The 19,978-nt window shown below is 44.3% G+C and overlaps 3 protein-coding genes and 1 pseudogene across 12 annotated transcripts in view; 1 reads left to right on the top strand and 3 right to left on the bottom strand.

Annotated features, from left to right (window-relative positions):
• The window catches only part of LOC135333850 (dihydroxy-acid dehydratase-like), a 33,263-nt gene extending 25,743 nt beyond the window's left edge, over nucleotides 1-7,520 (bottom strand). For 5 of the 9 annotated variants that reach the window (XR_010394107.1, XR_010394104.1, XR_010394105.1 and 2 more), the window contains exons 1-16: nucleotides 7,382-7,520; nucleotides 7,190-7,249; nucleotides 7,070-7,108; nucleotides 6,928-7,004; nucleotides 6,719-6,812; nucleotides 6,434-6,517; nucleotides 6,174-6,210; nucleotides 6,074-6,111; nucleotides 5,920-6,006; nucleotides 5,643-5,730; nucleotides 5,518-5,580; nucleotides 5,323-5,459; nucleotides 5,178-5,260; nucleotides 4,941-5,025; nucleotides 4,565-4,783; nucleotides 4,347-4,418 (exon numbers count right to left, since the gene is read on the bottom strand). Coding sequence is in view for 4 of the 9 variants with exons in the window: in XM_064528865.1 (XP_064384935.1) it covers nucleotides 4,347-4,418; nucleotides 4,565-4,783; nucleotides 4,941-5,025; nucleotides 5,178-5,260; nucleotides 5,323-5,459; nucleotides 5,518-5,580; nucleotides 5,643-5,730; nucleotides 5,920-6,006; nucleotides 6,074-6,111; nucleotides 6,174-6,210; nucleotides 6,434-6,517; nucleotides 6,719-6,812; nucleotides 6,928-7,004; nucleotides 7,070-7,108; nucleotides 7,190-7,249; nucleotides 7,382-7,429 (1,311 nt within the window). In the remaining 5 variants the exon portion in view is untranslated. Of the gene's footprint in view, nucleotides 1-3,143; nucleotides 3,434-3,506; nucleotides 3,724-4,177; nucleotides 4,282-4,346; nucleotides 4,419-4,564; nucleotides 4,784-4,940; nucleotides 5,026-5,177; nucleotides 5,261-5,322; nucleotides 5,460-5,517; nucleotides 5,581-5,642; nucleotides 5,731-5,919; nucleotides 6,007-6,073; nucleotides 6,112-6,173; nucleotides 6,211-6,433; nucleotides 6,518-6,718; nucleotides 6,813-6,927; nucleotides 7,005-7,069; nucleotides 7,109-7,189; nucleotides 7,250-7,381 lie in introns of those variants that run through there. The other 4 variants (XR_010394108.1, XR_010394106.1, XM_064528864.1 and 1 more) reach the window with 2 other exon arrangements.
• LOC135333841 (tripartite motif-containing protein 2-like) lies at nucleotides 336-2,955 on the bottom strand. Of its 2 annotated transcripts, none has more exons than XM_064528842.1 (2): nucleotides 2,816-2,955; nucleotides 336-2,701 (listed from the first exon to the last, which is right to left on the bottom strand). In XM_064528842.1, exon 2 carries the CDS (start codon nucleotides 2,667-2,669, stop codon nucleotides 447-449), a length of 2,223 nt encoding a protein of 740 aa, XP_064384912.1. In that variant the 5' UTR covers nucleotides 2,670-2,701; nucleotides 2,816-2,955; the 3' UTR covers nucleotides 336-446. The 2 variants fall into 2 exon arrangements, with proteins under 2 accessions (XP_064384912.1, XP_064384913.1); XM_064528843.1 differs by having other exon boundaries at nucleotides 336-2,673; nucleotides 2,816-2,937.
• LOC135333856 (uncharacterized) lies at nucleotides 7,514-10,161 on the top strand (annotated as a pseudogene).
• A 107-nt stretch (nucleotides 10,162-10,268) lies between these two features.
• On the bottom strand, nucleotides 10,269-19,974 carry LOC135333830 (kazrin-like). The gene is made up of 11 exons (XM_064528833.1): nucleotides 19,632-19,974; nucleotides 18,942-19,387; nucleotides 17,477-18,808; nucleotides 17,058-17,330; nucleotides 15,286-15,477; nucleotides 13,859-14,018; nucleotides 12,846-13,083; nucleotides 11,975-12,064; nucleotides 11,265-11,440; nucleotides 10,636-10,951; nucleotides 10,269-10,535 (listed from the first exon to the last, which is right to left on the bottom strand). The coding sequence occupies exons 1-11, from the start codon at nucleotides 19,823-19,825 to the stop codon at nucleotides 10,422-10,424; spliced, it is 3,531 nt and encodes a 1,176-aa protein (XP_064384903.1). The 5' UTR covers nucleotides 19,826-19,974; the 3' UTR covers nucleotides 10,269-10,421.
• Nucleotides 19,975-19,978: the final 4 nt, after the last annotated feature.

Below are 19,978 nucleotides of genomic sequence, written 5' to 3'. Positions count from 1 at the left end.
GTCTAGCGACTGTCGAACTCTAACTACAGAACGAGTGTTGCCTATTTCTGTATTAAATGACCAATGGCATATATCACATACTGTACAGGACACACTATTAACACGCCACGGACCAATTTTTATAAGTTTGCTCCTTGTCAATGAATGCTATGCCTCCACAGGTTGCAAAGTCTGCCAGTCCTCTCAGTCGGTGCAGTAAAGAGGGCAGTTCACTGTCAGACACACTGCCAAACAGTAGAAACTCATACAGCTGCTGATTTGGAGGAGGCTTTGGTTGCTGTATGGCCATGCTGGATGTTACTTTTTATTATGATGATCTTTACCTACCACTATAATTGCATCAACACAACAGATAATAGTTTCATTTCACATTCCAAATAAAATAATAACGCTACCAACTATTTCTACACAGAGCTACTACTTTGTCCACTTTTCTACTTATTTCGTTAGAATATCTGCAATCGCCCGTTGCCTGGATCGGACACAACAACAGAGTCATTGCGATCAATAGAGAGTCCATAAATGCCATTAAACTGTCCCTCTTTCGTTCCTGGTCCACCAAACGTGGTGATGTAGGCTCCCTGAGATGTAAACACACTCACATGATGCGGTCCATTCTCACTGACGTACACAGTGTCACTGCTGTCGATGGCTATGGCCTTGGGTGAGTTCAGCTTCTGACCGTCGGCTTTTTGTGAGAAGGTTCTCAGGAACACACCTTCAGCAGTGAAGACTTGTACTCGATGGATATCGTGTTCAGTCACATAGAGGTTGTTGGCACTATCAAATGTTGCATGAAATGAGCTGTGTATACCACCGAAACACCGTACGAACTTCAGTTCAGTAGAGAGCACTTTTATTTTGTAGTTACCGTGATCAATCACATACAGGTTGTTGTCTCTTCTGTTATAACAGATACCACGTGGGTCAATTAACTTAAAGTTACCATTGCCTTTACTATCACCAGCTTTCACAAAATCTCCGTCAGATGAGAACTTATTCACGTTTTGAGAATCAACTACATAGATGTTGTCGTCTTTGTCCACAGTCAGTGCAAGTGCCTTACTCATCTGATCAAAAATTCGTATCTTCTCACCCTCTGGTGTCCATATAGAGACAGTAGTTCCATTACCTTCAATAACAACCAACTGTCCCTTATTGTTGGAGACAGAGCCTCGTGGGCTGTTCAAACCTCGTACAACTCGGGAAGGCTTGACGAAGCTCTGTGGTGATGGGGCTACAGCTATTGGGAATGGACTGCCTCGTACTGCGTCCCCATTGACAGTGATGTGTAGTTCATGCTTTCCTCGTTTCACAGGGCAATAGTTGATCTTGTGTTGGCCATGTTGTTGCTCGATCACTTCACATTTCAATCTGTCTTTGCTAACGATATGCACCAGTTCAGCTTTGAGGTTGAGTTTGTTTTTGGATTTCTTGTTTTTCTTGGTCATTGCTTGAAAGGATACAGTTTTTGTTTCTCCAGTTGTAGCACCTTTCAGACCATCTCCTGTCGTGTGGCTGTTCTCTAAGCTGAATGAACCACACTGTTCAATCTCTAAGAAATCTCGACAAGCTTGTTGGAGAGGTTCTTTTCCTTTAGTGATCAGTTCTTTTCCTTTAGTGATCAGTTCCAGGTCAGCCTTTCTCTCTGGCTGAATAGCATTTGATTCGAATTCAGTAGAAATTTGTTTGACTCTCTTGAGAACGGGAGATTTTATTTGGAGCACTTCACCGTGTGTGCCTGTTTTGAGACCTCCTTCAGCGTACTCCAGACAGCTGGTCAGTTTCACCTGAGTGATCTCCACTTGGTCCCTCTGTGCCGCCAGATCTTTCAACTTCTGCTGGGTCAGCATCTCTAGCTCTCCCACGAGCTCTGCCCTTCGTTGGTCCAACAGTTGATGTTGTTCGTCAATCTCCTTGTGGATGTTGGCTTCAATTGTGGCCCTTTGATCGTGGATTACCTTGACTCTTGTGTCCAAGTCCTTCAGAGCTTGTTGTACACTGTCCAGCTTCTCTTTGACTGGTTTGAGACTGGAGACAAGTTCTTCTTTGTGCTTGGTCAGCACATCAGCCACCAGGTCGTAGTTGTGGTCTTTGTGGAGACGAATGGTGCAGTCCGTGCAAATGAGAGTGGAGCAGGTATCGCAGTATATCTTGAGGTCATTCCCTGAGTGTTTGGGGCAATGGGGGACGGCCTTCTTGGGGGGAACCAGGCTAGTCACTTGAGCTTTGAGTTCATCCAGCGAAATTAGTTTATGATTCCTGGAAAGTTTAACTCTTTTGTGAGCAGCTTGACACTCGTCACACAAAAAGTCGCCACAGTCGTTACAGTACCCAGTGGCTTTGCCATTCTCACAGCTGCCACAGTTCGTATCATTGTCGTCTTCGGCCTTGTTGAAAGCATCTTGTATCTCAAACAAGTGGTCGATGTGGAAGTTTGATTGCAGTCCAGCCACTCCCCTCTCTGACAGTGGGACAATGTGTCGACAGGTGGGACAAGTGAGGGAGCGTCCATCCTTGGTCACTAGTTTCTCCAGACACGGGGATTTGCAAAACACATGAAAACAAGGCAAGAGTTTCGGTTGCTTGAAAGTGTCGAGACAAAGGGAGCATTCGAGTTGAGCATCGAGTTTCTTGAGAGCTTCTTTTGTAGTCACTCTCTCGGCCATGGCTTTGAGTATTTATTGTAAGGTTTGTTTTTCTGTGGGGACACATAGACTCTAATATTGTTGTGTCAATCCAAACTAACATACAGCAATCAAATAAACCATGAAGAGTACAGTACAGGTCATGCACACTGCACTGATCAACTCACAATTTCTTGTTGAGTTGAGCTCAGAGTTTGTATGAGCTTGAACGTTGAACGCCTTGAAGCAAAAATGGGGTGATGTCAAAAAAGATATTCATAGCTGATTTGTAGAGACCACAAATACAACAAGGCAACTTCCAGAGGAGGTACCACATCCCACCTAAGGAATGTGTGTCTGGGCAACTTCTAGCCTCGATCCCAGGCCGCACTTCCCACTTCACTTCTTTTCTATGAAGGCCGGTGAAGGAGGCTAGGCAACTTCATGCTGATCATGATGACATTTCATTTGCACAGCTGATAACGAAACGTTCTACATTGCTCATTAGAGTTCACATTACTCATTAGGCCAACAAGACCAGTGCACAATCATATACGCTATACAAACACGGTCCAAGTATTAATTATACATGCATACAATTCTGCATCAATTAAAAATTGTTCGCTTTACAGGACAAAACTACAACGTTGCCTCTACTATACACAGTTGGTTTAGCTGGTCACAGCTCCTGTATGTGCACTGGACACAGAGCGTCGATACTTTGCCAGTAGACCCTTCACTTTCTGACGCTCTAGTGGAATCTTCCAGCAAGCTTTCCGAGCCGTCAAGACCTCCTCACTGACCTCCTACGTGGGTGTGCGGGGGAGTATGTAGGCATTCCATCACATGTACAGTGCTCATAATGATTTGCACACTCACCAGATCTACTCTCCTGTTGACAGCATCAATGCTTATCATATCTCCGTTCTCCACCAGTGCTATAGGCCCGCCCACGAATGCCTCGGGTGTCACATGACCTATCATAATCCCGTGAGATGCTCCGCTGAAGCGTCCATCAGTTATCAAGGGAACGGTCTTCCCCAGGCCGGCACCAACCAGTGCAGAGCCTGGACTCAACATCTCAGGCATGCCAGGACTGCACGGAGAAGAATGGGGAATGTATCATCATGTATGGGAGAAGTATTCTAGTATATACACCGTATAGCGGGTATATTTCGAGGGTATAAATTTTCGCGGATTTCATTTTCGTGGTCTGAGTTCCAGCCTTTTGGCGCATGCGCACATCAACATGCAGCTGTACCTCCACACACCGTTAGCCTCGAATCCATAACACTGAACACGCCTACTATTCATAAATTTTCGTGGGTATAAATTTTCGCGGTACAGGCTCAATCCGCGAAAACCGCGAACATTTATACCCTCGAAATATACCCGCTACACGGTACTGTGCAATAAACTGAAACTGAAACTGATAAAACCGTAGCTATAGTGACAGATGTGGCTAACAACCAAGGCATGGATTTCATGAAGGCTACATGTAAATATTATTTTGTGCACTTGTCTTAAAATAAATGAATACACTTGCTCACCTTCCCTTGGGTCCTTCATATCGTATGACGAGCACCTGTCCTGGTTTAACCTGGCCACCCATAATGGCATCATAGGCTGGCCCCTCCCCATCGAACACAATCACCTGGGAACAAGCAGACACACTCAATAAAGGAGGGCATTGTGTCCATGCATGGTGTGTAGACTCACTGGGCCTTTGAACGGCTTGTCAAACACTTTCCCACTCAGCTTCAGCACGGCACTGTCTGTTGCCAGGCTACCCTGGGATGCAAGGATGAGAAAATGTTCACCATCTAAATGTAAACATTGTGAATAGCTGTTTAAATAAAACGCACATGCAGAACAAAATGACTTACTCACAATGATTGCATATATAGGTGAGAATACACACAGCTTATCCATCTCACCTTGATAATGGTAATGTGGTGCCCGGGAGGGGAGAGGGGTTTAGAGATGGGGTACACAACGTCCTGTGTCAGATCAGATGCTTTGGAGACAGATGATAAATTCTCTGCCACAGTCTTTCCGGTCACTGTGAGACAGTCACCATGTAAGAGCCCTGCGTCTAGTAGCTCCTTCATGAGTATCGGGAGGCCTCCAGCAGTGTGCAGGTCTGCCATGTGGTACTGTGGGTACAGAGGTATGTGGTTACTACTGTGTGCACAATGGTATGTGGTTGTCTTGACCATGGTGTGTACAAGGGTATGTGGTTGTCTTGACCACGGTGTGTACAAGGGTATGTGGTGAGTGTACAGGAATGTGCTCAGTATATGTAATGGAAACCTTTCCATGAGGCTTGAAGTTGCCTAGCAGAGGCACACGATCAGCAATCCTGTTGAAGTCCTCAATACACAGATCCACATCAGCCCTACATGTACATAACGAGTACATTTTGCAGGTGGAAGTTAGGCTATAAGCGACAATCAGCTTATTATAACATTCGACCACTCTGAGATCTTGCAGTTAAATTTGTTGTGGTACCGTAACCATAACCCAGTGACTAGATATTCTCGAACTCACTCATTTGCCAAAGCCAGCAGATGCAGTACACTATTGGTGGAGCCACCCACTGCAAGTACCACAGTCACAGCATTCTCAAACGCCTGCAGAAAAATCAAATCTAAATGACTTTCTTGACTATTAAGTTAGGGGGACACCTCCTAACCTTCTTTGTCATGATTTCCCTGGTGTGTGTCTTGCTATCCAACAGAGCAAACACCTGCTCCACTGTACGCTGACAATCCTCACGCTTTTGAGAAGTCACCTCGTTGTCACGGGTGACAGCAGGACCAGAGGCAGTGCCTAAGGGTAACAAAAAACAACTGAAACTTTTACAGTTCGAGTGTCTGGCTTTACCTACCTGGCAGTGCCATTCCCAGAGCCTCCACAGCAGCAGACATTGTGTTAGCAGTGAACATACCTCCTGTGGGTATAAAGTTGTCATAAGAAGGATGATATGGATCAAGATAAGCAGGTGTCCCTCACCACAAGCTCCTGAGCCGGGAAGAGAGCACTTCTCAATATCATGGAGCTCCTCTATGTCAATACTGCCAGCTCCATACGCACCTATAGCCTATAGAGACTCTATCAACAACTAGCTTCTCTTAGAGAATAGACTAAAAGCTTCCTTCAGGGCTCCTTTATAATGTTCATAATCACACTTATGAATACTGTATAAGCTTTGAGATTTTAAGGGGTGGCTATTCTTTGCAACAAAACGTCAACCAACATTACACCCTACAGGAAATGCCAAGCCCCCTACCTCCATGATGCTCTGAGCGTCCAACCCCTCCTTCTTTCCCTGTCGGCACCCGGGGAGGATCGTACCCCCGTACAGTGAGATCCCAATCTGAGAGAGGGAGCCGAGCGAGGGTGAGTCAAGGTCGTTATAATAAAGTATACAACCACTGACTTACAGCGTCGAGCCGAGCAAGAGGCATCAAAACACCAGGCACTGCATAGAAAATAATCGTAACATAATTTATTATCCAGTCACAATTATGAGTAGTAGCTGACCTGTTTTGTCACAGCCTCCTAGAGCAATTACAGCATCCTATAATATATGAACAGGAGCATTGAATGAGCGACGTGGTGTACGTATATCTAACCATTGTATCAACCATAATTATTACAAACCTATTGTAGGTAGGAACAAATGGAAGGTACTCATTGGACTCTTTACAGTGAGATTGCAGTGTGTACATTATCGCCATGAAATCTCATTTTACCTGAGACTATGGCGACTTAGGCGACCATGAAGCTATTATAGTACTCACTGCAGCATAAGCCTCGTGCATGATCTCCACACAGTCGGCTATCCAGTCTCTGGAGATGAGGGAATATCTCATACCATCAGAGCCCTACACGGGGGTAAGAGATAGTAGTGAAAACATGTATAATTATAACAACTAGAAAATAGAAGAGCACCCGAGTATGAGACGATCAGCACTAAAATAGCAATTACTCCTACTTCCAAGCTTTCTGAAATTTGCTACGATTCACTATTATATACATACAGACGAACGACAGTTGGTGCATTAATCAGACGGTGCTTGACTTGCCATTGTTTCTCCGTCACTGACGACAGGTGTACCACAAACAAAGGGTTTGCCTCCTCTCCTCTCTACCTCGGCACACACCAGGTCACTAAGCTCACTGCAGAGGGGAGGAACGGTTGAATAGTCTGTGTACATGTAGGTGTGACAGATTTCGAAAGTGAGATTTCATGTCCTAAAGTCAAGCAAATAGAGAGGTCATGCTAGTTGCTCACCGAAAGTGGTTGTTACAGGGAAGAGCATTGCTGTACGGACACACTACCGTGATTATCGGCTTTTTGAAGTCTTCGTCCTAAAGTAGAAATGATAGAGCTTATAATTAAAGTGTACAGTATGAAAAGACTATGAACAGTGTACCTTGAATCCACTGGCCCTCAAGTGAGCCCTAGCAGCAGACTGTTGTGTGTGCGTGTGTATGTGTGAGATGTGTGTGTACGGATATATTTATACCGAGTGATCGACACCACACCCCCTCACCCGTTTGATCCAGTGAGCATGTTCCCCTCCAGACACTCCAGTCAGACGACCACTTCTCCACTGGTAGTAGTGGGAAAAATGCAAAGAAAAGTCATCAGTATACAAAAAGTAGAAAAGTGCAACCTCCTCCTCATAAGAGTACAGAATTATGCAGCTCTACTCTACTCTAGCTCCTCTTGCTGCATATATCACCTTTGGTTCTGTACTTGTAGACTTCTTTGCTTCTGACTGAGTTGTCATTCTTAGCTTGCACTACACGTGGAAAATGGTATGTCCTTTGGAAGATCCTCCCAGTTTCAAGCAAAGAAAGAGGGGTGGGGCTGGTGAAGCACCACATGCACATGATCATCCCATGATGGCTGCTGGTGCATTTTTCAATGGTGTGAACTGGACCAACTCTTCTCATAGGAACACAGGGAAGAATGTTGAGCTAACAGAGAGCAACAGGGTAGCCACTAAAGTGAGAGGTAAAGACTATGGTCTAGTATTCACCATGCAGTGAGCCAATGGTTATTGGGGATATGTTCAAGGTCACTATGACAGGATCTTGGGGTGGTGGACTGGTGAGAGCTCGTTTAGTGTGTTTAGATTTTCCTAGCAGAAATTTGGACCAGTTGATCCCAAGCTCTAGCTATCCCAGAGCACTATCATATAAATATATTATTAAACCCACTGCCCTGTCACAAACAATTTGGTCTGCCGAAAATTGAAATTTTTGGTCCGCCCTTGAAAAAAGTGGTCTTATAGGCAATGCTATGCGCATGCAATTAGGAGCTTCCTTTTGGCCATGCACTCATCTGCCAGCGCACAATCAACTTAATGAGGCAGCACTCTACAAGAACCAAGGAATCGCTCTTTTTCAAATGAAGAAGTATCATGTGCTCATTCACTTTAGATCAAGTGTTCTGATATTTAGAATTACATAGTGATGTTGTAACTAACTGCCTGTGCATGAATGATGAGGACCCTAGCTAGGCTGCCGTTACAGAACTTCATTGCCTAGTGCAACCACAAAGATTAGCCCAACATTTTCAAGGGAGTACCAGTCCCCAGACTGAAATTTTAATTGATAAATTGGTCCCCAGACCATTTTTTGCAAAAACAAGCCCCTCTTCGTGCACAAAAAATGCTGCGACTCTAACACTATTTTAGCTGAAATAATACTAATTGCTTTCTGACAGGATATTGGTTTCACTGGAGAGAACTCGGAGGACTTGAAGTTGACACAGTGTGCGGAGTTGAAATGGGAAAGGGAGCACATGTGTGAATACAGTACTTCTCTCAAGTACAAGGACAGGAGACTCGGCACACTGAGTTTCAACACTCATTTAATTCGAGTGGGGGATAGTTTACGAATCATGATGACGCTGAAGAAAGAGGTCCACTGGTTTTGAACGGTATGTGGGGAGGGTCAGTACATGTGAAGGACTACCCCCTGGACTAACCTATGTGGGGGGTCATGGACGTGTATGGATGTACTAAGCAGATCAAGGCAGAGATTTGCTCTGGTAAGCTATTACTGCAGTACATTGTATGTGTATAGTGACATCTTTTCATTCCCCACAGTATTCATGTTCAATCCTGACGGAGAGAGGACACTGAAAGAGATGGGAGTGATACAGGATGCAAGACCTCAAGCAAGACCTCAAGCAGTAGGAACACAGTCATTTTTCACAAGATTGCTAGGGATCAGATCATTGACTAACTCACAAGATGGTGCCACTAAAACAGTCTCAACCTTGCGTTCGGGAAATGTTCAATTTCAGCAACAGCTCAAACGATCGCATTCAGATGTTCAGCAACTTCAATATTTGGTAGAAGAAAAAAGCCCAGAAACCAGTCGATTACAGCAGCAGCTAACACACGCTAACAGGCAGTTAACTAGAGCCAATGACCAGCAACAACGATCTGACACAGAGAACCAACACCTTGTAGGGACCCTCAGAGAACAAGTGGGCATCCTCCAACAAAGAGTGGCCTCTCTCTCAGCAACCAATCGGAGCAGCAATCCTCATGAGGTGGAGTATTGGCAGGTGTCTCCAGAGGAAGTGTCGGTTAGAGAGGATGAGATTCTTGGCCGAGGGGCCTGGGGCTATGTTGCCAAGGGAAAATTTAGAGGAACAACAGTGGCTGTCAAGCGAGTGTATCCTGAAATCCTACCACAGACAACGTTAGATTGAATTCGTCGTGAGATTCGCACCATGGCTCAGATTCGCCATCCCAACCTTGTCCTCTTTGTTGCTGCCATCCTCAACGAGCAAACAGGTCCCATGATTGTCACAGAGCTCTTGGATACTTCTCTACGTTCCGCCTACCAGAACAATTGCGTTGGTCCCAACAAGCGAATGATCTTTGGAGACATCTCCTCAGCTCTGGTTTATCTCCACCGGCAGAGGGAACCCGTCATCCACAGAGATGTGAGCTCTGCTAATGTCCTCCTTCTCTCTCTACCCAAAAACAAATGGCTTGCTAAACTCTCTGACTTTGGATCAGCCAACCTAGCTCGAGACGCCACTACCCTCGGAGAAGGTGCTATCCTATACACTGCCCCTGAGGCCTATCCCCATCCACCTTCATCCCCTCAACCACCACCACAACAGACAACAAAGATCGATGTGTACAGTTTTGGAGTGCTTGCTTGTAAAGTGGTGACTCAAACATTTTCGAAATCTGAACTGTTTCTTCGTCTGCTATCGAGTATGAAAGGTGTATGGCCAGAGCTCCACCCACTCATCACTGCCTGTGTCTCTCACTCCCCTCAAGACAGACCCTCCATGGATACTGTGTTACAGCATGTCAAACAATTGGACTGGGAGCCTTAAGATATTTAGTATATCATAGGTACTGTGCATACACGTGCATGTATATTTGTTCTCCGATAATAATTAATGATGTTCGTGTGCACATAATTATAGCTAGTTATTGATTTGATGTAGTTGAAAATCACTTTTTGATATGTTGTTTCTAATATTATAATTCCTCTGCATGGCCAATACCGTATAATGGGCGGGGTATACAATATTCGATTTTCGTGGACAAACTAACTTCCACGAAATTTATTCACTAATGTTTAGCCAGATAAGGTAAAGGGTCATCATAATAATGTCATAAACACACAAATGTTCAAGGACTATTATTTTAGTGACACAAAATTCAGACTGCACAGAAGACACTAAAACCAAAAATCAACAATGGTGAAAATAATTATTCTCTTTACTAGGAATCAAAGTTATTAGACAGTGGTTCCACTGGAACTGGTCAGGGTGGGGGTAAAACTACGAGGGGTGGGGTGCGGAGTGGGTGTGGTCTCCTCATTGATTGAACTCACAGAGCGAAGTGCCGATTCCTATAGGTGGAAAATGTTCACTCATAGAGATCATATAATATACGCAATTATTACGAACGTACAGTACAGTACATAATTTATATTCGTACTCTATACTCACTCGTAAGCTGAGTCTGATTCTCTCGGCAGCTGACACTTGTAACACTCGCTGTGAATGTGGTGATGGGCCGGAGCTGGTCCTCCCAAACTGCCGAGGGGCTGAAGCGGCAGGTTGTTTTAGGGACTCCAATAAAGCTCCTCGTGTAAGACTGTTCTTGCGTGAGGGGTGGGGGCAATCACCGGAAGGGGGTGGGGTACTGCTGTTGTGCCGGGGAGAATTCATACCGGTAGATCGTCTGTCCGGTGACTGTGAGCCATGTGCACTGAGTCTTGTTGGAGAACTGGCCATTAGGAGGTGGGGTAGCGACTCCACTGATCTGAGGGCAGAGGGGAGAGGGGTATGAAATATAGTGTTGTGTGTACATGTACCAATCATCAGATTCAGTATAAACTCTATAAGGCTCACATGACATTGGGTCAGCATGTTTACTCATTGCATGATCTATTATGGTCAATATGAATGTATGTGCATGCACTTAACATGTGCCATCAATCGCTGTGACTGTGACATGGACTGCATGTGCACACTATACTACTGTAACAATAAGAGTATTGTTAACCATACAAAGAACCTACAAACACTGTACACATACCACTACACATAATGGATGCTACGAAGGGTCCACTTACTGACTGACGTCTTCTGTGAAGAGCCTGGCCATCTTGCCTGCCAGGTGTCTCCTGAGCTGGCCCTTGCCTGAGGGGATCTGAATGATGCTGGCGAGGTGGTCAGATGTGAAGTGGCCTCTCTCTAGGAAAAGCAAAGCACCATGCACTCCACCTCCGATCACATTGGTAGCAAACTCCTGTGGTGGAGACACAGAGTACAACGATGAAATACACTGACTTTATGTACACAGTATGGGCAAATTGAAAAATTATCAACCCACAACTTAATGACAATTACAATTATTTGGGGATTTTCAGAACAGACAAGTTTGACAGGCTAGTGTGGATGTGCATGGCGGAAATATCTGAGCCAGGAAGATGGTCTAGTGTGTTAGGCTATATTAGGTCATTTAAAGCTTAGCTGTGCTATCGTCACCGGACACAGCTCATGAGTACAAGAGTGGGTCTGACTAAACATCAACTCAAAGCTCACTCCTACACAAACAATTAACATACACGCATGCAGACCTCACACACGCAGTACAGGCATAACATTACGTGTACAACAATGGCATCTGGATCCCCAGAACATAGAAAATACCCTTTCATGATCAACAAGGACCTAGTTTCCTCCCCCAAATTCATTTTTGGAACTTCTACAACATAATTATAATGGTAAGGGAAATATAATAATTGTCCCTAGTTAAGTGTATACTCTCTGTACTACCCACCTCCAGCTGAATGTCCTTGAGCCAGTCACAGATGTTCCTGTTGGTCCAGTACAGCGGGTTTTTGGTCGTCCTTCGATGCTCCTGAATAGCCTGCAGCAACACATACATGTACATGTATAGCATTTGACAGAGTGTCAGTATTGTACTAACTGAGACAGAATTTGTGAAATTAATATTCTGCACATAAAAAAACAAAACACTACAGTTGGTTGCATGGGAGTATTTAGATTGTGTGAAAGTGTACATGTTACAAAATAACAGTAGAGCATTTGACCTGAGAACAAGAGGCCACAATAGAAATACAATCCTATGTGAAGTCATTACATTGGAATGCTCTCAGAGGATGCTAACACCACACGCGCGTGATAGATGGGTAGAGTTACAGTCTAGCACTATATAGACAACCACACCCTAGGGACTTGGATTACTGACAGTAAAGAACGGCAGTGGACAGCTGCATGCATAGACACACACGACGTACCTCATCTTAACGTGTTACTATACATACAATACAACGCTTTGTGAGCAGCAAAAATTTGCAAACTTTACGAGTGTTTATGGCACAATGTACTCTATATTATTATACACCTCTGTACAGCAATCTAAAAAACACAGTATGCACACATGCACACTCACATGTACATGTACATGCATGCACACTCACATGTACATGTACATGACATTAGTACAGTATATTGGAGACTATAAATTGTTATGGGGCACATCTATTAGGGACAGATTATTAGAACATTCCCGCATCGATCTAAAGAGTAACCTGATTTCAAAGGTACGTTTCCCAATAATTTACCCGATATCAAATATAGCAACAAAAAGGACTAGTAACGAGATATGGCAGATCGAGGTAACTCACTTGTCTATTAAAGTCGTGCATTCTGAGCAGCTCTACTGCCGAGAAAAAGCTCAACTGATCCACTTTCCTGGTGATCTTGAGGTATTTACGAATATCCTCTTTACTGAGGGTGTTCAGCAGCCGCCCGTCCACAAGGTTAGCCGTGAGCACTTCGGTGAGATGAGCCAGACCACAGTCGTGAGCCCACTCTAAGGCCACCCAGGTGTGATCAATCTTTCCCGCATGAGGGTATTGACAGCTGTGTGTGTGTGTGTGTGTGTGGGGGTGGGTGGATGTGAGGGTACGTGATATACTACTCATTTCCTTTCCAACAATAAATTATATAATCACAGTACAGTTATTGGGAAATATCAAGTTAAGTTCCTCCAGGGATGACGAGAGTCTGGAATAGTATTTTCCTTGAAACTCTAAAATTTTTGGCTTCACAACAAGAGCAAACAAGGTTGCAGTGATAATACCCTCAGCCCACACATGGCTTCCTCTAAGCAGTTGCTTGCTTGCACACACATGTTTAGTTTCTCTTTGGGGAAAACATGCAGCTCAACGCCAGCTTGCTTTCCGTATCAAGTGTCATTTCAGTAACACACTGACATTCTTAGCTACAGGCTTCTGCTGATTCTGTATGTACAACAACTATATCACCCTGGTAACGTGCGACACTATAAAGAGGAAAATTAACGTAGCCATAAATCCAATGACAACAATACCTATAAACAGAGTTCCTACAGCCTCTAGTATGCAACTACGCGGATACACGTAAGCTCACTCAAAAAACTATTTTTAATGCTACTAAGCAACAAACAGCCCCTGTGGATGTTTAGAGGTAAAAGCAAGCCACACTTGTGTAGTTACAGGTGCACAAAGCAATTAGTCATTGATATGTATGCACATGCAAACTTGCCGTCTAGAGCATACGTGTATGTGTATGCATATGGGAGAAAGGGGAGATCGGGAAAGAAAGAGAAGAGAGTGTATATAATATATAGGTGAGAGTGGGGTGTATATACACTCACTTTTCTGGGTGTCTCTGTTCCTCAATGGCCAACCGTAGCTTCTTGCGATGGAGGGGTTGGGAGATACCAAGCTTCTTGTCCATCTCTGAGTCACTGAGAGCCAGCAGTGCCGAGCCAGAGGGGGCCCTGTCCCTCACAGCATCACGATACTGTGTCATACCTGTGAGGAGGGAGTGGGTGTACAATGTAGCCGTCATGTTATGTAAGTACGTACATGTAGCTCTCCAATTAATAGCTAACGACGATTTCGAAACAGGGGGAGCACATAATACATAGCTACGTATAATTATGTCGAAGATTGAGCTACAGAATGAATTGTTATTACGAAATTGAACGTTCCAAACTTAAGTCACAGGATGTAACAATAAGCTATGCACTTGTAATGAGGTACAAATTAATTAGCAAATTAATATTAACAAATTAATACTAGGAAACAAATAGCTAACGAGGTGCACTGCACGTACACACCACATTAGTGGCTATTCATGGGCTTTCAGCTAGTAAATAATTGTGGGTAAGAAAATATGCTAACTACATCATTTGACAGTGAATCTCAACACTCTCCAACCACCACCGTCGTGAATAGAGTAGGGCAATGTGAATTCACGTTCGGGAGTTATATAACCAGCTCACCCACCGGGCAACTAAAACAAAATCACGGCCTACACAAAATAATATGGTATCTTATTACGAGCGAGTGTCTTGTCACCTAACTCAAGCATAACTGTAACTGCCACACCTTAAGGTTTGATCTAAGACTATCAAATTAATTAGCTATAGATTCAGTTCTAACTATGCCCCAAGGCATGTCATGCCTGAGAAAAGCACATGCAGGTGCATGTTCAAAGGCACCTGTAAGTGTTCTGTGGCTGAGGTTCACAGCATTGCTAATTTAGAATTTAGTTCTGGTTTTGAAATACATGTAACAGTTATGCTTTGAAGCATATGGTTTAGAGGAGGCGACTGTCTCCTTCTATTGTATAACACACCCACCTAGTCGTGGGTAACGTGGGTAATGAACCTACCACAAAACACGGCCACGACAGCCTACGTAATTATGTACTGTCTCTACACTCAGTGTGATCAAGCACAATGCTGTGCGTTGTTCAAGCCTAATAAGGAAGTGCCGGTATACACTATGTATATACATGTTGAGCTCACACATGCAGGGGAAATAATAGCAAACAATATACTATGTCATAATTATTGCAACGATGATAAGATGAGTATACACAGCGCCACACAATGATGCACTGTACAAGGCTGGTGTTACACAAGAGAGCAAGGGTCAAAGAAGCTTCTAGACAATTAATCAAGTACAGAGGCCGGCCTACAGTGTGTACTACACAGCTACACTGACTGTCAGTGATGATGTCATTATATAATGGCCACATTGGCTAACAAACGTTAGGGTGCTGGTGACTCACCCAGACCAGCCTCCATCCATGCCATCACGTGCTGCACGGTCCACTCGTGGAAAGGCACAGTTTTTGCCTGTTCCAACAGTTTCCATTGCTCGCGTATGTCCGAGGGTACTCTGGAATAGGGGAACGTGACGGGTGTGGTCCCCCTAAGCCCAGCCCCAGCCAAGATGCTACTGTTACTCATGTCAAGACCATCTGTGTGTGTGTGTTGGAAAACTTAAGGTGAAGCATTAATAACAATAATTAACATACCAGTATACACAAACAGTGAATATGACTATTATGGTCTCCGCATGGCAGCTGTGAAAATCATTAGACGTGCATGCATGGTGACATCATTCACTCCACTCCCCCACAGGGTATAATAACCGAGCAACTCGTTGTACGTGGGATACACTTCTAGCACTCCATGAATATCATTACAGAGTTATTATAATGATCACAGTATTAAAGAAACCGATCATTCGACAATTGTCTCGTCCACTGCACACGCTGTATGCACACAGAGCTCAACAAGCATCTTATGTATCAGCTCAAAACATGTACAAGAGATCTGGTTACATTCTATGTACGTAGTCAGAATGTGCGGACACCTCAATAAAAGAGAAATAGTCCTTTCAAGATATCTCTTTCAAAATATAACGTAGCTCACCATGGTAGGTGGGCGGGGTAGCTAGGTTTGTGAGCCAAGTGTGTTATGCATTACTGCCTACCAGACAGACCAGCTGAGCTGTACGCTAATTGTTGACAACACACACACACGATTGTACTAGGCAAATTAATGATTGCAATTAGTGCACCTTCATAGACACAGACACCTGTCTACACAAACAAACTAACAAGGTACAAATTACTGAATTGGGGAATTTGATACAGAGGCTAAAAATTCAATGGTTGGGAGAGAGTATGTTGTTTAGATTGAGCACGGACATGGTTGACTGGGCCCCAGTCTTGCACGAAGTGTACTACATAATTATACGCCCTCAAGGAGGCAATAACATGCAGTGGGTATAATGAACAATGAGGTGTAACCAACAACACAAGCATACTCTATCTAGGTAGAGTTTCAAACAGCTATTTCATTATTGTCTCACAGAAAACACAACATGTTTATGGCCTGACAATGTTGGAATGCTTGTGAAGGAAATTGGATCTCTTGTGAGTTTGAAGTCAGGCAGATAATTATCTTGGCTTGAAAATAACAAATTTAATATTTGAGCCTGAGTGTAAATACTTGGTTAGCTGTCAAGTGGTTAGAATTTTACGGTCAAAATACAAAAATGTACACCAGCTGTGCATGGCAACCCACAAAAATCAACAACGCTACTATAGGATGCTTGTAGCCATGGTGTCCCTGTATACCCTGTACAAATATTAGTTTACACTAATTGCACTTCATTATAAGCTTTGAGCTACAGGCTGAGCCAGACACACTGAGGTGGTTCAGGTGTCCAATTTCATTCCCTCATTAACACATGACAGTTAACAATAGTGTTTATAGTGTCAGACCAATCATAATTCCATGTGTGCTACATGTACTCCCTAAAGTTCTAGGAAAAAAATGAACTGTACACACATGACACATGCACAGCGTGACACACAATCTTAAGGTAAGGTGCTCAAAAATCAAAGCCCTTTTTTTAGCATGAGCAAACTAAAGACCCACATCAATAGCAAGCAATGCATGCTGACACCACACCACCATGCATGCAGCTAGTTCCACTAGAACAACATTAAAAACACAGCTGTTATCTGATCACCCCCGGCCCACTCACCTACGCTGGTGATACTTCCCCTCTTGCTGCCAGTGCTGCGTCTCAGTCTGCCACTCAGGATCCCAGACTTCTTTCTCTTCCCCTTCCTCAGCTCAGGCCAGGGAATTGCAGGCTGGGAGGCAGAGCCACCCAGAGGGAGGGGAATGTCTTCACAGAGACTAGTCGCATCCTCTCTCTCCCATTTATCAGAGAACGATCGCTCTGGCCAGTGGGTACTAAGAGAAGTGGTGGAGGTTCTGAAGTCTGTGGCCCTCTCTGGTATAACTGCATGGCCTGGTAGGAACGCATAAAACCAGTGAATTATTGACCCATTAAATTGTTTGTTTGTTTGATGCTCCAGTGTTTTCACAACATAGATACACTTTACAATGTTGACCCTAACACAACAAGGAAACAACTAATTGAACAAATGCTCTCACCATTTTCTTGTTGCTCCTGACTCAGTCCGCCCTTTGTGAAGGCCAGCTCCATACTTTTGTTTCTTTTGAGAGTGGCGCCTCCAATGTCCACCTGCACTGCCGCGTCCACTCCTGTCTTAGGTGGAGCTCGTAGCTCACCTAGTAACGCTCGTAGACTGGTGTTGGCAGACTTCACAGAGAATAACTCATCTTTGGTTCGATCCAGTTCGCTCTGCGTACCACGAATGGAGCCCTCCTTCATGTCCAGTTGTGTCCGGAGGTGTAGGGCACGTTCAGCCGCATCTCTGGCCCTCTTTAGTAGCTCCCATTTCTCACGTTCAATTTTCTTAGTATCTTTTGCTTGTTTCTTAATTTGCTCGTTTTTCTCATGGACAATTTTCTCGTAACGTTCCTTTACTTTACTTATTTCTTGATCTTTCTCCACCAGTTTAGCTTCCAAGTCTTTCAGCATTGACATTATCTTTTCATCCACAGTCTTGCCGACGTCCGATTTCTTATTGTTCTTAGATTCAATAAGTTCTCCCATTTTCATCGAGCTGGATACGGTGATGTGAATCTTGCTCTCTGAGTGTGTTCTAGAGTGTTTTCGTTTGCCAGGGCTGCTTTTTGCCACAGTGGGAGAGCTTTCTTTCCCTTCTTTTGAGGAGCTCTTGCTTCGAACTTTCTTAGGGATGGTCTTGACTTCTGGAGCTGAGAGTTCAGCCAAAGACTGGTTGTCGATCAATTGTTCATCGGCAAATTCGGGCTCCTCAGATGTGATATCCTTGAGTGTAACTTCCTTTGGTGTGGTATTTTCATGTGAAACTTCCTTTGATGTAGGTGTAGAATCCTTTGATCTGGTTTCAAGAGCTGACATAGTTTCCTTTTGTGCAGTTTCCACTAAAATAGTTTCTTGTGGTTCAGTTTCAGACATTGTAGTTTCCTCTGGTTTGGATTCAGCAGTGACAGACAAAGAATTACCATCATCAAGGTTTGCTTCAGCTTTGTTCTCCTCCATGGCCGGCTCCATCATAGTAGCACTGTCTGTTTGCTCTGGCTCGCTAGTTTCTGTCATACTCAAGTCATCATTTATCGCTTCAGTAGTCTCAGTAGTCTCTGTAGTATTGGCATTAGTAGCATGGGAGTCGAGAGTGGATTGAGGTGGTTCGTGTATATTGGGTGGAGGGGTTGCCATTAGTGGGGACGTGAGCGGAGTGGTTTCTCCGAATCCACCGAACGTTGAAGTAACATCTATTTCTGCAGATGGGAACTCCATAGGACTGAAGGATACATTAATGGGTTGATTCGAGACTGGAATAGTAGGCTGGGGGCTGGTGGAGCTCTCAGGAAGTGCTGAGGGGCGAGGGGTGAGAAAGTTTGAACAGACATTGTTTTTGTTTATATTTGTATCTGGCCAACAAACAAGTACGTAATTATATGACGTAACGTACATTATTGTCTGCACACTAAACCACACAACACTCACCTCTGATTGTTTTGGGGCTCTCTTCTGTCTTAGCCCTCCTCACGTTAGACCACGCCTTTTCTCGTGACCGTCCGTTGGGTTTAGGTGCAATGGGTGGTGGGCTTAAACTTGATCGTGGCGACTCAGACATAGATCGAGCAGCCATTCCAATAGGAGTGAGGGACGATTCTCTACTGCTATAGCCATGCTCTGACCCACTGCTTGAGAAATAGTTGAAGGACTCCGGAGGGGCAGACCTCCCTCGATAATCGGAGGCTCTCGGTTGGTCGCTGCTGAGTGCCCCCTCATGGAGTGTTGTCGCCCCGATGGGTGCTTTCATGGTAGGTGTACGTGGCGTTCGACTGGAGGGGCTGTGGCTCTTACGTGACCTAGAGAAGGGGATGTCACGCGTCTCGGGATTTGAGGGCATCGTGAATGAACGGGGCAGGGTGCTGGCAAACCTCCTCCTGTGAATCACGAAACAGTTTGCAATTATATTGTACAGTGTACGCAGTAAGATCTATATACGTACATGTAGCTAGCTGAAAGTAATTACGAAAAGTGCTCCAAGCAAAACAAACCCGGTGCTACACTGTACACGTACACATCAGATAACCAGCTAGATACAGTCTAGCACTAGACAGTACGTGTACAGCACACAACATTATAACACTCAACATGTACATGTACATAGCTAGCCACTGCACTCACCCAGCACCTGCCTCTTCCCCACTATTCACATCATCTGGACTTCTTGCATAGCCGTTGAGTGTTCGCATGCTCCTTTTGCTTTGTCTACGCTGCAAATGCTCACTGCATCGTCTCACTTCTTCCTCCATACTATCCATAAACGCCTTGCTACTCCGAGACTCACTGGAAGGTTTGTGTTGCTGAACAGCAGCCATAGCATTAGCACTACTGTCTGACTACACTGGTTATCAGGCCGATTACACAGGTATTTGATGTATGCACTAACTAAATACTGAGTGCACTAGGGAATAGATAAGTTGTAGCTACTTTGTCAAAAGCTTTGTCTAATCAACAATTTATTAATTATA

Source organism: Halichondria panicea, chromosome 3, assembly GCF_963675165.1.
Source record: "Halichondria panicea chromosome 3, odHalPani1.1, whole genome shotgun sequence".
In the NCBI taxonomy this organism is placed as follows: Eukaryota; Metazoa; Porifera; class Demospongiae; order Suberitida; family Halichondriidae; genus Halichondria; species Halichondria panicea.
The sequence above is the reverse complement of the archived record's forward strand: the minus strand, read 5'-3'. Positions and strand labels throughout refer to the sequence as shown.

Excerpts from the sequence above, each read along its gene's own strand:
- LOC135333830 (XM_064528833.1), bottom strand. The coding sequence starts at position 19,825 with ATGGCTGCTGTTCAGCAACACAAACCTTCCAGTGAGTCTCGGAGTAGC. Across the intron at positions 13,084-13,858 it reads GAACAGAGACACCCAGAAAA|CTGTCAATACCCTCATGCGG; the intron begins GTGAGTGTATAT and ends ACACACACACAG. Across the intron at positions 10,952-11,264 it reads TTCACAGAAGACGTCAGTCA|ATCAGTGGAGTCGCTACCCC; the intron begins GTAAGTGGACCC and ends CTCTGCCCTCAG.
- LOC135333841 (XM_064528842.1), bottom strand. The coding sequence starts at position 2,669 with ATGGCCGAGAGAGTGACTACAAAAGAAGCTCTCAAGAAACTCGATGCT.